This window comes from Coregonus lavaretus, assembly GCF_964263955.1.
Source record: "Coregonus lavaretus genome assembly, contig: HAP1_SCAFFOLD_321, whole genome shotgun sequence".
Taxonomy (NCBI): domain Eukaryota; kingdom Metazoa; phylum Chordata; class Actinopteri; order Salmoniformes; family Salmonidae; genus Coregonus; species Coregonus lavaretus.
The window spans coordinates 230,677-247,587 of record NW_028164856.1 but is presented as its reverse complement, the minus strand read 5'-3'; the positions used below and the strand labels follow the sequence as shown (position 1 = coordinate 247,587).

General features: G+C 40.5%; 1 protein-coding gene across 1 annotated transcript; it reads left to right on the top strand.

Moving 5' to 3' along the window:
• Positions 1 to 644: 644 nt before the first annotated feature.
• LOC311115057 (gamma-crystallin N-A-like) lies at positions 645 to 13,823 on the top strand (the record flags this gene model as incomplete). The annotated part of the gene is made up of 4 exons (XM_084190269.1): positions 645 to 665; positions 7,985 to 8,233; positions 9,030 to 9,175; positions 13,401 to 13,823. The coding sequence occupies 4 exons, from the start codon at positions 645 to 647 to the stop codon at positions 13,534 to 13,536; spliced, it is 552 nt and encodes a 183-aa protein (XP_084046395.1). The 3' UTR covers positions 13,537 to 13,823.
• Positions 13,824 to 16,911: the final 3,088 nt, after the last annotated feature.

Below are 16,911 nucleotides of genomic sequence, written 5' to 3'. Positions count from 1 at the left end.
TTAAAGTAATTCCTAGTCTACTCTGCACCACTCTTATGTAATAATGTATTACTATAACACTGTAACACTGTAACACTGTAACAATGTCTACCGTGTATCTATACATTTACTCAGACCACACAGACACACGCACGCACGTACGTACATACACACAACACACCACAACACAACACACACCACGACACACACAGACACACACACACCACACTACAACACACACCATCGACACACACCACAACACACACCACAACACACACACATACACACACACACACCATCGACACACACCACATCATCAACACACTCCACATCATCAACAGACACCACAACACACACTATACCCCTCAAATCCCAATCAAAGCAGAATCTCCTACCCCCTGCCATTGTGCTGGACCCCTACTAAGCCAAAGTCCACTATCAGCATTGCAAAATGTAAGGGAAAGTGTCCATGGTGCAGAATGCTTTAAATCCCTTCATTGTGGGGCCATTGTTAATGTTGACCTCGTGATACGTCTCCTCTCCCTATTGGACATATATATCAGGTGGTCAGCCTCTCCTCTCCCTATTGGCCATATATATCAGGCGGTCCACATCTTTCCACTCTCACACAGTGGGACTAACGTGGACGACAACCGGTGGGCAAAATGTCGCAGTACTCAGGCAAGGTGAGTAGTCAGGTATCGTACCTGAAAGTTATTTTGGACTATGCATACAGTATCATACCTGGAAGTATACAGCTATACATACAGCTCTACATAGATATATACATATAGATATACATAGAGTAAACATTCAGCTATACAGACAGTATACATTCAGCTATACATACAGTATACATACAGCTATACATACAGCTATACATACAGCTATACATACAGTATACATACAGTATACATACAGCTATACATACAGCTATACATACAGTATACATACAGCTATACATACAGCTATACATACAGCTATACATACAGTATACATACAGCTATACATACAGCTATACATACAGCTATACATACAGTATACATACAGCTATATATACAGATATACATACAGATATACATACAGTATACATTCAGATATATATACAGTATACATTCAGTTATACATACAGCTATACAGTGCATTCGGAAAGTTTTCAGACCACTTTACTTTTTCCACTTTTTGGTACTTATTCTAAAATGGATTAAATAGTTTTTTCCCCTCATCAATCTACACACAATACCCCATAATGACAAAGCAAAAACAGGTTTTTAGAAATTTTTATAAAAAATAAAAAATTGAAATATGACATTTACATGAGTATTCAGACCCTTTACTCAGTACTTTGTTGAAGCACTTTTGGCAGCGATTACAGCCTCGAGTCTTCTTGGATATGACACTATAAGCTTGGCACACCTGTATTTGGGGAGTTTCTCCCATTCTTCTCTGCAGATCCTCTCAAGCTCTGTCAGGTTGGATGGGGAGCGTCGCTGCAGAGCTATTTTCAGTTCTCTCCAGAGATGTTCGATCGGGTTCAAGTCCGGGCTCTGGCTGGGCCACTCAAGGACATTCAAAGACTTGTCCCGAAGCCACGCCTGCGTTGTTTTGGCTGTGTGCTTAGGGTCGTTGTCCTGTTGGAAGGTGAACCTTTGCCCCAGTCTGAGGTCCTGGAGCAGGATTTCATCAAGGATCTCTCTGTACTTTGCCCCGTTCATCTTTCCCTCGATGCTGACTAGTCTCCCAGTCCCTGCCGCTGAAAAACATCCCCACAGCATGATGCTACCACCACCATGCTTCACCATAGGGATGGTGCCAGGTTTCCTCCAGACGTGACGCTTGGCATTCAGGCCAGAAAGTTCAACCTTGGTTTCATCAGCAGAGAATCTTGTTTCTCATGGTCTGAGAGTCCTTTAGGTGCCTTTTGGCAAACTCCAAGTGGGCTGTCATGTGCCTTTTGCTGAGGAGTGGCTTCCGTCTGGCCACTCTACCATAAAGGCCTGATTGGTGGAGTGCTGTAGAGATAGTTGTCTTTCTGGAAGGTTCTCCCATCTCCACAGAGGAACTCTGGAGCTCTGTCAGAGTGACCATCGGGTTCTTGGTCACCTCCCTGACCAAGGCCCTTCTCCCCCGATTGATCAGTTTGGCTGGGCGGCCAGCTCTAGGAAGAGTCTAGGTGGTTCCAAACTTCTTCCATTTAAGAATGATGGAGGCCACTGTGTTGTTGGAGACCTTCAATGCTGCAGCAATTTTTGGTACCCTTCCCCAGATCTGTGCCTCTATACAATCCTATCTCGGAGCTCTACGGACAATTCCTTTGACCTCATGGCTGGGTTTTTGCTCTGACATGCACTGTCATAACTGTGAGACCTTATATAGACAGGTGTGTGCCTTTCCAAATCATGGCCAATCAATTGAATTTACCACAGGTGGACTCCAATCAAGTTGTAGAAACATCTCAAGGATGATCAATGGAAACAGGATGCACCTGTGCTCAATTTTGAGTCTCATAGCGAAGGGTCTGAATACTTATGTAAATAAGGTATTTCTGTTTTTTATTTGTAATACATTTGTTAAAAACCTGTTTTTGCTTTGTCATTATGGGGTATTGTGTGTAGATTGATGAGGGAAAAAAACTATTTAATCCATTTTAGAATAATGCTGTAAAGTGTAACGTAACAAAATGTGGAAAAAGGGAAGGGGTCTGAATACTTTCTGAATGCACTGTACATACAACTATACAGCTATACATACATCTATACATACATCTATACATACATCTATACATACAGCTATACATACAGCTATACATACAGATATACATACAGCTATATACATACAGCTATACATACAGTATACATACAGCTATACATAAAGTATACATACAGTATAAATACAGCTATACATACAGCTATACATACAGCTATACATACAGCTATATATACAGCTATACATACAGTATACATACAGCTAACATACAGTATACATACAGCTATACATACAGCTATATATACAGCTATACATACAGTATACATACAGCTATACATACAGCTATACATACAGCTATACAAACAGCTATACAGCTGTAGATACAGCTAAACCGCTATACATACAGCTATACATAGAGATATACATACAGTATACATACAGCTATACATACAGCTATACATACAGCTATACAAACAGCTATACAGCTGTAGATACAGCTAAACCGCTATACATACAGCTATACTGTACATGCAGTCAGGTTTGGGTAGGTTACATGCAGAATGTAATATGTTATATGCTAAATGACTAAAATGTAAATGTTATAGTTACTAGTTCCCTGTCCAACGTTTGTATCAGTAACTTTTGGATTACCCAAACTCAGTAACGTAATCTGATTACTTTCCGTTACTTTTGGATTGCTTTCCCCTTAAGAGGCATTAGAAGAAGACACAAATAATCCATCAAACGCATTTGGTGTGTCATCATAGTGGTCTCTGATTGGTGGTCATCATTTGGTGTGTCATCATAATGGTCTCTGATTGGTAGTCATCATTTGGTGTGTCATCATAATGGTCTCTGACTTGTGGTCAGACTCGCTCAAGTGGAATAAACCTAAACTTGTGCCTTTTTTCAATGCTGAATTTAATGCCCTTTAGAAAACAGAAAGGTGTCCATTTTTTCCCCCTTTCTTGCAAACATCCTTTCTGAATTTAAAAGCAATCCAAGAAGTACTGAAGTTTTTCCCCCAAGAAATCTAAAGTATCTGTAGTCTGATTTCAATATTTTTGCTGGTAACGTAACTGATTACAGTTACCGTTTTTTGGTAATCAGATTACCCTGGATACAGTATACAGCTATACATACAGCTATACCAGCCTGGTCTCATAGACTAGACGTAACATACTAAATGCAAATCTGAGGACACTCAAATTAGCATTATATGTTACGTTTGGTATCAGTTACAGAAGGTTACTTAAGGCAAAAACAAAAGGAGGTGTATAACGAGAACGTCTAGAGCCCCATCACGAAAATGTTTAGCATTTTAGATAATTATCAACTTTGCAACTACTTACTATTTTTCAGCTACTTTGCAACCACTTAGCATGTTAGCTAACTCTTCCTCTAACCCTAAATTTAACCCTTTAACCTAACTCCTAACCCTAACTTTAACCCTAACCTTAACCCCTAACCCTAACACCTAGCCTAGCTAATATTATCCATCTAGCTAGCATTAGCGTTAGCCACCTAGCCACGTAGCTACTGTTAACCACAACAAATAGAAATTCGTAACATACCACACGTATGTAAATTCATAACATATTGTACGAATTGCAATTCTCAACATATCATACAATTTGTAATTTGTAACATATCATATGAAATGGGATGATGGACATCCACAAATTAATTCATACCATACGAAACGTAACATAACATACTAAATGGAGGGAGACAGATTTACATGTACTATGTTACGTCTACCCCTGAGTCCAGGTTGGAACCAGTTGCATACAGTATATAGCTATACTAACACACAGGAGCCTTGCATATTGCCCTTTTAGAGATTGACACCTAACCCACATGAGCCTTGAATATTGCCCTTTTAGAGATTGACACCTAACCCACCTAAGCCTTGCATATTGCCCTTTTAGAGACTGACACCTAACCCACCTAAGCCTTGCATATTGCCCTTTTAGAGATTGACACCTAACCCACCTAAGCCTTGCATATTGCCCTTTTAGAGATGGACACCTAACCCACATGAGCCTTGCATATTGCCCTTTTAGAGATTGACACCTAACCCACCTAAGCCTTGCATATTGCCCTTTTAGAGATTGACACCTAACCCACATGAGCCTTGAATATTGCCCTTTTAGAGATTGACACCTAACCCACATAACCTTGAATATTGCCCTTTTAGAGATTGACACCTAACCCACATGAGCCTTGAATATTGCCCTTTTAGAGATTGACACCTAACCCACATGAGCCTTGAATATTGCCCTTTTAGAGATTGACACCTAACCCACATGAGCCTTGAATATTGCCCTTTTAGAGATTGACACCTAACCCACATGAGCCTTGAATATTGCCCTTTTAGAGATTGACACCTAACCCACATGAGCCTTGAATATTGCCCTTTTAGATACAATACAATACAATACAATACAATACACTACAATACAATAAAGTACAATACAATACAATAAAACTTTATTAATCCCCAAGGGACAATTAAGGGTGCTTCAGACAGGACAAACACACACTAACAGTATAAAAAATAAATATACGCATTTATTAAGGCATCAGTTAAGGGTGCAGAGTGCAATTTAAGAAACAAAAAGTTCATGGTAGTCAAAGTTGTTAATTAATGTCAGGGCTAAGCTATCTCTAGAATAGTCTCTAGGTCTTCCTTAATGGTCCTGTTAACCAGGTGGATGGCCTCGGGCTCAAACGAGGCCCTGCCCCTATTGGTGAAGCGCTTGAGACAGTGCAGGTGGCATCCAATGAGGAGCGGTTGAAGCTGTGGGTTGAGAGGACATGGGTGATGTCATGGGTCTTCCTCCTGGCCTGCTGCTCAAAGAATGAAGCCGGACTTCTGAGAGACACCCCAGTGATCTTACAACAGGTGTTTACAATGGCATGGAGAGGCGATTCCTGTTCTTGACAGAAAGAGATGTGAACCAGCATACGAAGGAGAAAAACAGAACGATGAAAGAACTGTAAAAAGTTTGCAAAATCGATTTGTGGACACTGAATGAATTCAGTTTGCTGAGGAAGTATTGTTTCTGGTGAGCGTTTTTGATGATGGCGTCTGTGTTTTTTTCAAACTTCAGGGTGTTATAAAAGATGGTACCAAGATATTTATACTGGTCCACAATGTCCACCTCCTCACCATGGATGATCACCTGGTCCATCCTGAGGGGCTTCCTCCTGAAGACTCTCTGTGGCCTATCAGTTAAAACATCCATAATCCATAAAATAAGGCCATGGTCGAGTTTGAACTGTGAGTCAAGTTTTCTGGCGAGAATGGCAGGCTGCGTGGTGTTAAATGCGAGGACGAGAATTCCACACTACAGGAGCCTGACAAAGAACCCCCTGCTCTCCAGATGTCTGTGGGATGGCGTCCATTAGGAACAGCTTGGCGTCGTCCACACCTCTCTTGGTGAAGTACGCGAACTGTAGGGGATCCAGCAGAGCGTCTGCCACAGACGACCAGCTTCTCCAGGGCCTTCATCACAAGAGAGGTCAGCGCAAATGGGGCATTGAGAGAGACGAGGCTTGTCTTTCTTAGGAACAGGGATAATGGTGGATGTTTTTCCATGGCAGCGGGACCAGCCTCTGGTCCAGCAAAGACTGGAACAGGTGGAGTAGGACCTCAGCTGCTGAGCTGCTCAGCACAGTACCTGAGAGTCCTACCGCAGATACCATCCAGTCCCGGGGCTTTGTTGATTGGTTGTCGATTTGAGCAGTTTCATTACATCATTTGCATGAGGGGTGAATGTGGCACATGGAGTGAAGCTGTGCTTGAGCTCCACCGAGCTGTATGTACAGCTGTCAACATAGTGGTCTCTGACTTGTGGTCAGACTCGCTCAGGCGGGAACAAACCTTTTTTTTCAATGCAGAATTGAATGTCATTGAGAAAACAGTCAGAAAAATGGAGAAAAAATATTCGTAAACGTCCTTTCTGAATTTGAAAGTAATCCAAGAAAGAATCATCTCGTTTTTTCAAAAGTATCTGTAATCTGATTCCAATATTCTTGCTGGTAACGTAACTGATTACAGTTACAGTTTGTTTGTAATCAGTCACTCCCCAACGCTGTTGACACCTTACCCACAGGAGCCTTGCATATTGCTCTTTTCACACTACTGAGCCCAAACAAAGCCAAGCCGAACAATTTGTATGGCTGCGAAAACATTACTGGGCTGGCCTGCTTACGTATCCACGATAGTTACTGGACAATATACTACCTGAGATAGCACAGTAGTATCTAAAGGTAATGCTTTGCTGTTGCAGTGTTGTGGATTATGACTGAGAGAAATGGAACAGTCAACACTACACTCACTTATGTCCATTGTATAGCTCTGGAACATTCTGAGGACTTTGTAAACAACAAACATCAACACCAAGAATGGTTCCTCACTGCGAAACACAACAGCTGTCTCTCTCAGACAAAACTCCAGATGATTCTTACTCTCGTTCTACCCCACCGTAACTTAACTCAATTAAATTAACTTACTTGCATACAGAACATATCTACCGCTTCTTAGACTTGCTTTCAATGAGAATGACAGATCTACAACACACCATTTATGTGTGAATTTGGTTGGGTCGCCCAAAAAGTTACTTATTGCAGCTTTAAGTAAGTTAAATTAAGTAAGTTAAGTTTTAAGCGCTATTTCTATGCTTCCCGTTCTGAAGTTTTGTTTTTGCGTCTTTTACTTTCGGTTTTGTACACCAGCTTCAAACAGCTGAAAATACAATATTTTTGGTTATGGAAAATACATTTCACACCGTTTTAGATGATACAATGATTCTCTGCACTATACTTGCTTGTTTTGTCACATAAACTGAAATTAAGCGAACTATTATAATTTTTGCAACCAGGAAATGGCGGAGCGATTTCTGCATAGTGCATCTTTAAAACTTAATTTACTTAACTTAACTCAACTTAAGTAACTTAATTTAAAGGGGAAATCCACTCCAAAACGATCATTGGTATTTCTTTCATTAGTCCACTGTTGATACAGTCCCAAAATGTTTTGCATGTCAATAGTCAAGTTTTCAAGATATTGGACTTTCAAGAAGCAAAGTGTCACCGGCCACATCATCATGACGATGCAAAATGCAACAGCGTAATTTAACTGTGTCTTTATTGTGCCCAGATCAAATGTATCCAAAATGACAGTTAGTGTCTGTTGCTGTGTCTATCTCCAGACCATATCCTGTAGGTCTTGCACGATTTCCAACCCCACCTAACTGTACTGTGTTCTTTCCTGTGTCTGTATTCTACCCAGATCTGTTTCTACGAGGGGAAATGCTTCACGGGCAGGAAGCTGGAGATCTGCGGTGACTGTGATAACTTTCAGGACCGTGGATTCATGAACCGCGTCAACTCCATCCGCGTGGAGAGCGGCGCCTTCGTCTGCTTCGACCACCCCGACTTCAAGGGCCAGCAGTACATGCTGGAGCACGGTGAATACCCCGAGTTCCAGAGATGGAACGCCCACAATGATCACATGGGCTCCTGCAGACCTATCAAGATGGTGAGGGTTTAAAAAAATGCTAACACTCACGGTAACCGATGCTGTGGAAACCGATGCCGCGGTAACGGACGCCGCGGTAACCTATGCCACCCTGGTAACCTGTGGCTTTGTGAATACTTTAGGTTTACGGTGCTCTTATGGTAACTTTGTAATACATTTTGTAATTACACAGTAATAGAGTTGGGGTGGTTACTTCATAACAATGTTGTTATTGGAGTTATTACACTGTTATAACACCGGTATAAGAGCTACTTGACGTGAAGTGTTACCAAGGTCAGATGAGGACAAAGCAGTAGGAGAGGTTACGCCCCTCAACCCACTGAAAAATGAACTGGCACTAGATATGTTACGTTACCCGGGCCAAGACGTGATGGAAAGGGTGAAGATAAATAGCCAGCGCAGAATGTTCAGGTGAATGTGACACTGTAAAGGGCATCTTGGGCACACCCAGGAAGGCAAGGGGCACAGGGCAGACAGACTGACTGACTGACTGACTGACTGGTACATTACAATGTGAGATAGAGAAGACAGACAGACAGATAAAAGTTGTTGGAACTTCATCTAAACTCCAAGTCAGAGTGATGTCATTTCTTCCTCTTTGTCTTCCTCCTCCTCTTCCTCCTCCTCCTCTTCATCATCCTTCCCTCCTCCTCATCTTCCTCCTCCTCTTCCTCCTCCTCCTCTTCCTCCTCCTCCTCTTCCTCATCCTCTTCCTTCTCCTCCTCTTCTTCCTCCTGCTCTTCATCTTCCTCCTCCTCCTCTTCCTCCTCCTCCTCCTCCTCCTCCTCTCTTCCAGCATGGAGAACACTACAGGATGGAGTTGTTTGAGGGAGTTGACTTTGCTGGCCAGTGTGTTGAGGTGTGTGATGACGTGCCCTTCCTGCAGGGACGTGGTCTGACCAAGAACTGCATCAACTCTCTGAAGGTCTACGGAGACGGAGCGTACGTATCTACTGAATCCACTGCTGCTGACAGTTCAATTCAATTCAATTCCATTCAATTCAATTCAATTCCATTCAATTCAATTCATCAATCTATCTCTAGAGCTCCTGGGATTGGTAGCTAGCTGTTTATAAGCACATCCATAAACATTTTATAGGCATACAGTAAACACTTTATACAGTAAACACTTTATACAGTAAACACTTTATACAGTAAACACTTTATACAGTAATCCCTAACATACACTAAACACTTTATACAGTAATCCCTAACATACACTAAACACTTTATACAGTAATCCCTAACATACACTAAACACTTTATACCGTAATCCCTAACATACAGTAAATACTTTATACAGTAATCCCTAACATACAGTAAACACTTTATACAGTAATCCCTAACATACAGTAAACACTTTATACAGTAATCCCTAACATACAGTAAACACTTTATACAGTAATCCCTAACATACACTAAACACTTTATACAGTAATCCCTAACATACAGTAAACACTTTATACAGTAATCCCTAACATACAGTAAACACTTTATACAGTAATCCCTAGCATACAGTACACACTTTAGACAGTAATCCCTAACATACAGTAAACACTTTATACAGTAATCCCTAACATACAGTAAACACTTTATACAGTAATCCCTAACATACAGTAAACACTTTATACAGTAATCCCTAACATACAGTAAACACTTTATACAGTAATCCCTAACATACAGTAAACACTTTATACAGTAATCCCTAACATACAGTAAACACTTTATACAGTAATCCCTAACATACAGTAAACACTTTATACAGTAATCCCTAACATACAGTAAACACTTTATACAGTAATCCCTAACATACAGTAAACACTTTATACAGTAATCCCTAACATACAGTAAACACTTTATACAGTAATCCCTAACATACAGTAAACACTTTATACAGTAATCCCTAACATACAGTAAACACTTTAGACAGTAATCCCTAACATACAGTAAACACTTTATACAGTAATCCCTAACATACAGTAAACACTTTATACAGTAATCCCTAACATACACTAAACACTTTAGACAGTAATCCCTAACATACAGTAAACACTTTATACAGTAATCCCTAACATACAGTAAACACTTTATACAGTAATCCCTAACATACAGTAAACACTTTATACAGTAATCCCTAACATACTGTACACACTTTAAACAGTAATCCCTAACATACAGTAAACACTTTATACAGTAATCCCTAACATACAGTAAACACTTTAGACAGTAATCCCTAACATACAGTAAACACTTTATACAGTAATCCCTAACATACAGTAAACACTTTATACAGTAATCCCTAACATACAGTAAACACTTTATACAGTAATCCCTAACATACAGTAAACACTTTATACAGTAATCCCTAACATACAGTAAACACTTTATACAGTAATCCCTAACATACTGTACACACTTTAAACAGTAATCCCTAATATACAATAAATACTTTATACAGTAATCCCTAACATACACTAAACACTTTATACAGTAATCCCTAACATACAGTAAACACTTTATACAGTAATCCCTAACATACAGTAAACACTTTATACAGTAATCCCTAACATACTGTACACACTTTAAACAGTAATCCCTAATATACAATAAACACTTTATACAGTAATCCCTAACATACAGTAAACACTTTATACAGTAATCCCTAACATACAGTAAACACTTTATACAGTAATCCCTAACATACAGTAACACTTTATACAGTAATCCCTAGCATACAGTAAACACTTTAAACAGTAATCCCTAACATACAGTAAATACTTTATACAGTAATCCCTAACATACAGTAAACACTTTATACAGTAATCCCTAACATACAGTAAACACTTTATACAGTAATCCCTAACATAAAGTAAACACTGCATACAGTAATCCCTAACATACAGTAAACACTTTATACAGTAATCCCTAACATACAGTAAACACTTTATACAGTAATCCCTAACATACAGTAAACACTTTATACAGTAATCCCTAACATACAGTACACACTTTATACAGTAATCCCTAACATACAGTAAACACTTTATACAGTAATCCCTAACATACAGTAAACACTTTATACAGTAATCCCTAACATACAGTAAACACTTTATACAGTAATCCCTAACATACAGTAAACACTTTATACAGTAATCACTAACATACAGTAAATACTTTATACAGTAATCCCTAACATACAGTAAACACTTTATACAGTAATCCCTAACATACAGTAAACACTTTATACAGTAATCACTAACATACAGTGTGACTGGAAATTGTAAAGACGTACAGTTGAAGTCGGAAGTTTACATACACCTTAGCCAAATACATTTAAACTCAGTTTTTCACAATTCCTGACATTTAATCCTAGTAAACAGTCCCTGTCTTAGGTCAGTTAGGATCACCACTTTATTTTAAGAATGTGAAATGTCAGAATAATAGTAGAGAGAATTATTTATTTCAGCTTTTATTTATTTAATCACATTCCCAGTGGGTCAGACGTTTACATACACTCAATTAGTATTTGGTAGCGTTGCCTTTCAATTGTTTAACTTGGGTCAAACGTTTCGGGTAGCCTTCCACAAGCTTCCCACATTAAATTGGGTGAATTTTGGCCCATTTCTCCTGACAGAGCTGGTGTAACGGAGTCATGTTTGTAGGCCTCCTTGCTCGCACACGCTTTTTCAGTTCTGCCAACAAATGTTCTATAGGATTGAGGTCAGGGCTTTGTGATGGCCACTCCAATACCTTGACTTTGTTGTCCTTAAGCCATTTTGCCACAACTTTGGAAGTGTGCTTGGGGTCATTGTCCATTTGGAAGACCCATTTGCGACCAAGCTTTAACTTCCTGACTGATGTCTTGAGATGTTGCTTCAATATATCCACATAATGTTCCTTCCTCATGATGCCATCTATTTTGTGAAGTGCACCAGTCCCTCCTGCAGCAAAGCACCCCCACAGCATGATGCTGCCACCCCTGTGCTTCACGGTTGGGATGGTGTTCTTCGGTTTGCAAGTAACCCCCTTTTTCCTCCAAACATAACATTTACATTTTAGTAATTTAGCAGACGCTCTTATCCAGAATGCATACATTTTTTAATAAAATAAAAATAAAAATCCCATACTGGCTCCCCGTGGGAATCGAACCCACAACCCTGGCGTTGCAAGCGCCATGCTCTACCAATTGAGCTACCCGGGACGATGGTCATTATGGCCAAACAGTTCTATTTTTGTTTCATCAGACCAGAGGACATTTCTCCAAAAAGTACGATCTTTGTCCCCATGTGCAGTTGCAAACCGTAGTCTGGCTTTTTTATGGCGGTTTTGGAGCAGTGGCTTCTTCCTTGCTGAGCGGCCTTTCAGGTTATGTCGATATAGGACTCGTTTTACTGTGGATATAGATACTTTTGTAACTGTTTCCTCCAGCATTTTCACTAGGTCCTTTGCTGTTGTTCTGGGATTGATTTGCACTTTTCGCACCAAAGTACGTTCATCTCTAGGAGACAGAACGCGTCTCCTTCCTGAGCGGTATGACGGCTGCGTGGTCCCATGGTGTTTATACTTGCATACTATTGTTTGTACAGATGAATGTGGTACCTTCAGGTGTTTGGAAATTGCTCCCAAGGATGAACCAGACTTGTGGAGGTCTGCAATCTTTTTTCTGAGGTCTTGGCTGATTTCTTTAGATCTTCTCATGATGTCAAGCAAAGAGGCACTGAGTTTGAAGGTAGGCCTTGAAATACATCCACAGGTACACCTCCAATTGACTCAAATTATATCAACTAGCCTATCAGAAGCTTCTAAAGTCATTACATCATTTTCTGGAATTTTCCAAGCTGTTGAAAGGCACAGTCAATTTAATGTATGTAAACTTCTGACCCACTGGAAAAGTGAAATAATCTGTCTGTAAACAATTGTTGGAAAAATGACTTGTGTCATGCACAAAGTAGATGTCCTGACCGACTTGCCAAAACTATAGTTTGTTAACAAGCGATCCTCTCTCCCCCTCCTCCTCTCCCTCCTCCTCTCCTCACCACCCCCTCTTCTCACCTCTCCTCCTCCTCTCTCCCCTCCTCCTCCACTCCCTCCTCCTCTCCTCACCACCCCCTCTTCTCTCCTCCTCCTCTCTCCCCGTCCTCCTCTCCCTCCTCCTCTCCCTCCATAGCTGGGTGCTTTATGAGGAACCTAACTTCCGTGGCCGTATGTATATCGTGGAGAGAGGAGACTACTGTAGTCACATGGAGTGGCAGTCCCAGAACCCCAACATCCAGTCCATCCGCAGGGTTGTCAACTACTTCTAAACCACGACCCCTGACCTCTGACCTTAGTCCAAGGGGTCAAACCTGGGGTGTCAACCAGTAGGGGCACAACTTTACAGAAAACATTCAGATAGAAATGTATGCTGTAGAAAAGACATGACTGTCTGACATAGTCAGCTCTATTCATGACATTTGTATCTGTAACATTCTGAACGTGTCACCTCACTGAATGTGAATACATCCCTGGTTAGAAAATGCATACATACACACACATACCTACATACATGACTCGGTGGCTTGGCGAGGTATAGTCAACAACGTTTACATTATAGGGCATGGAACTGTTTCTTTTATCTTTTAATTGAGTTATAAAATAATAAAAAGAGGAACCAAAAATATTTTAGTCACATGCTTGTCTTTATTTTTCTACTAAATACACTAACATCATCTTCAACGTTATTTCCATGACGATACAAAGATCCTTCTATATATTTATATTATTATTATTATCATTATTTAGTACCACCATACCAGATCTACCTATCATAGTACCACCATACTGGATCTACCTATCATAGTACCACCATACTGGATCTACCTATCTTAGTACCACCATACCAGATCTACCTATCTTAGTAGCACCATACTGGATCTACCTATCATAGTACCACCATACCAGATCTACCTATCTTAGTAGCACCATACTGGATCTACCTATCATAGTACCACCATACCGGATCTACCTATCATAGTAGCACCATACTGGATCTACCTATCATAGTACCACCATACTGGATCTACCTATCATAGTACCATCATACCGGATCTACCTATCCTAGTACCACCATACCGGATCTACCTATCATAGTACCACAATACCAGATCTACCTATCTTAGTAGCACCATACTGGATCTACCTATCATAGTACCACCATACCGGATCTACCTATCATAGTACCACCATACTGGATCTACCTATCATAGTACCACCATACTGGATCTACCTATCATAGTACCACCATACCGGATCTACCTATCATAGTACCACCATACCGGATCTACCTATCATAGTACCACAATACCAGATCTACCTATCATAGTACCACCATACTGGATCTACCTATCATAGTAGCACCATACTGGATCTACCTATCATAGTACCACCATTCTGGATCTACCTATCATAGTACCACAATACCAGATCTACCTATCATAGTACCACCATACTGGATCTACCTATCATAGTAGCACCATACTGGATCTACCTATCATAGTACCACAATACCAGATCTACCTATCATAGTACCACCATACTGGATCTACCTATCATAGTACCACCATACCAGATCTACCTATCATAGTAGCACCATACTGGATCTACCTATCATAGTACCACCATACCGGATCTACCTATCATAGTACCACCATACCGGATCTACCTATCATAGTAGCACCATACTGGATCTACCTATCATAGTAGCACCATACTGGATCTACCTATCATAGTACCACCATACCAGATCTACCTATCTTAGTAGCACCATACTGGATCTACCTATCATAGTACCACCATACTGGATCTACCTATCATAGTACCACCATACCAGATCTACCTATCTTAGTAGCACCATACTGGATCTACCTATCATAGTACCACCATACCGGATCTACCTATCATAGTACCACCTTACCAGATCTACCTATCTTAGTAGCACCATACTGGATCTACCTATCATAGTACCACCATACCGGATCTACCTATCATAGTACCACCATACCAGATCTACCTATCTTAGTAGCACCATACTGGATCTACCTATCATAGTACCACCATACTGGATCTACCTATCATAGTACCACCATACCGGATCTACCTATCATAGTACCACCATACCGGATCTACCTATCATAGTACCACAATACCAGATCTACCTATCATAGTACCACCATACTGGATCTACCTATCATAGTAGCACCATACTGGATCTACCTATCATAGTACCACAATACCAGATCTACCTATCATAGTACCACCATACTGGATCTACCTATCATAGTACCACCATACCAGATCTACCTATCATAGTAGCACCATACTGGATCTACCTATCATAGTACCACCATACCGGATCTACCTATCATAGTACCACCATACCGGATCTACCTATCATAGTAGCACCATACTGGATCTACCTATCATAGTACCACCATACCGGATCTACCTATCATAGTACCACCATACCGGATCTACCTATCATAGTAGCACCATACTGGATCTACCTATCATAGTAGCACCATACCGGATCTACCTATCATAGTACCACCATACCGGATCTACCTTTCATAGTATCACCATACCGGATCTACCTATCATAGTAGCACCATACTGGATCTACCTATCATAGTAGCACCATACCGGATCTACCTATCATAGTACCACCATACCGGATCTACCTATCATAGTAGCACCATACCAGATCTACCTATCATAGTAGCACCATACTGGATCTACCTATCATAGTACCACCATACCGGATCTACCTATCATAGTAGCACCATACCAGATCTACCTATCATAGTACCATCATTCTGGATCTACCTATCATAGTACCACCATACTGGATCTACCTATCATAGTACCACCATACCGGATCTACCTATCATAGTACCACCATACCAGATCTACCTATCTTAGTAGCACCATACTGGATCTACCTATCATAGTAGCACCATACCGGATCTACCTATCATAGTACCACCATACCGGATCTACCTATCATAGTACCACCATACCGGATCTACCTATCATAGTACCACCATACCAGATCTACCTATCATAGTACCATCATACTGGATCTACCTATCATAGTACCACCATACCGAATCTACCTATCATAGTACCATCATTCTGGATCTACCTATCATAGTAGCACCATACCAGATCTACCTATCATAGTCCCACCATACTGGATCTACCTATCATAGTACCACCATACTGGATCTACCTATCATAGTACCACCATACCGGATCTACCTATCATAGTAGCACCATACCAGATCTACCTATCATAGTACCACCATACCAGATCTACCTATCATAGTACCACCATACTGGATCTACCTATCATAGTACCACCATACCGGATCTACCTATCATAGTAGCACCATACCGGATCTACCTATCTTAGTAGCACCATACCAGATCTACCTATCTTAGTAGCACCATACTGGATCTACCTATCATAGTAGCACCATACCGGATCTACCTATCATAGTACCACCATACCGGATCTACCTATCATAGTACCACCATACCAGATCTACCTATCATAGTACCATCATACTGGATCTACCTATCATAGTACCACCATACCGAATCTACCTATCATAGTACCATCATTCTGGATCTACCTATCA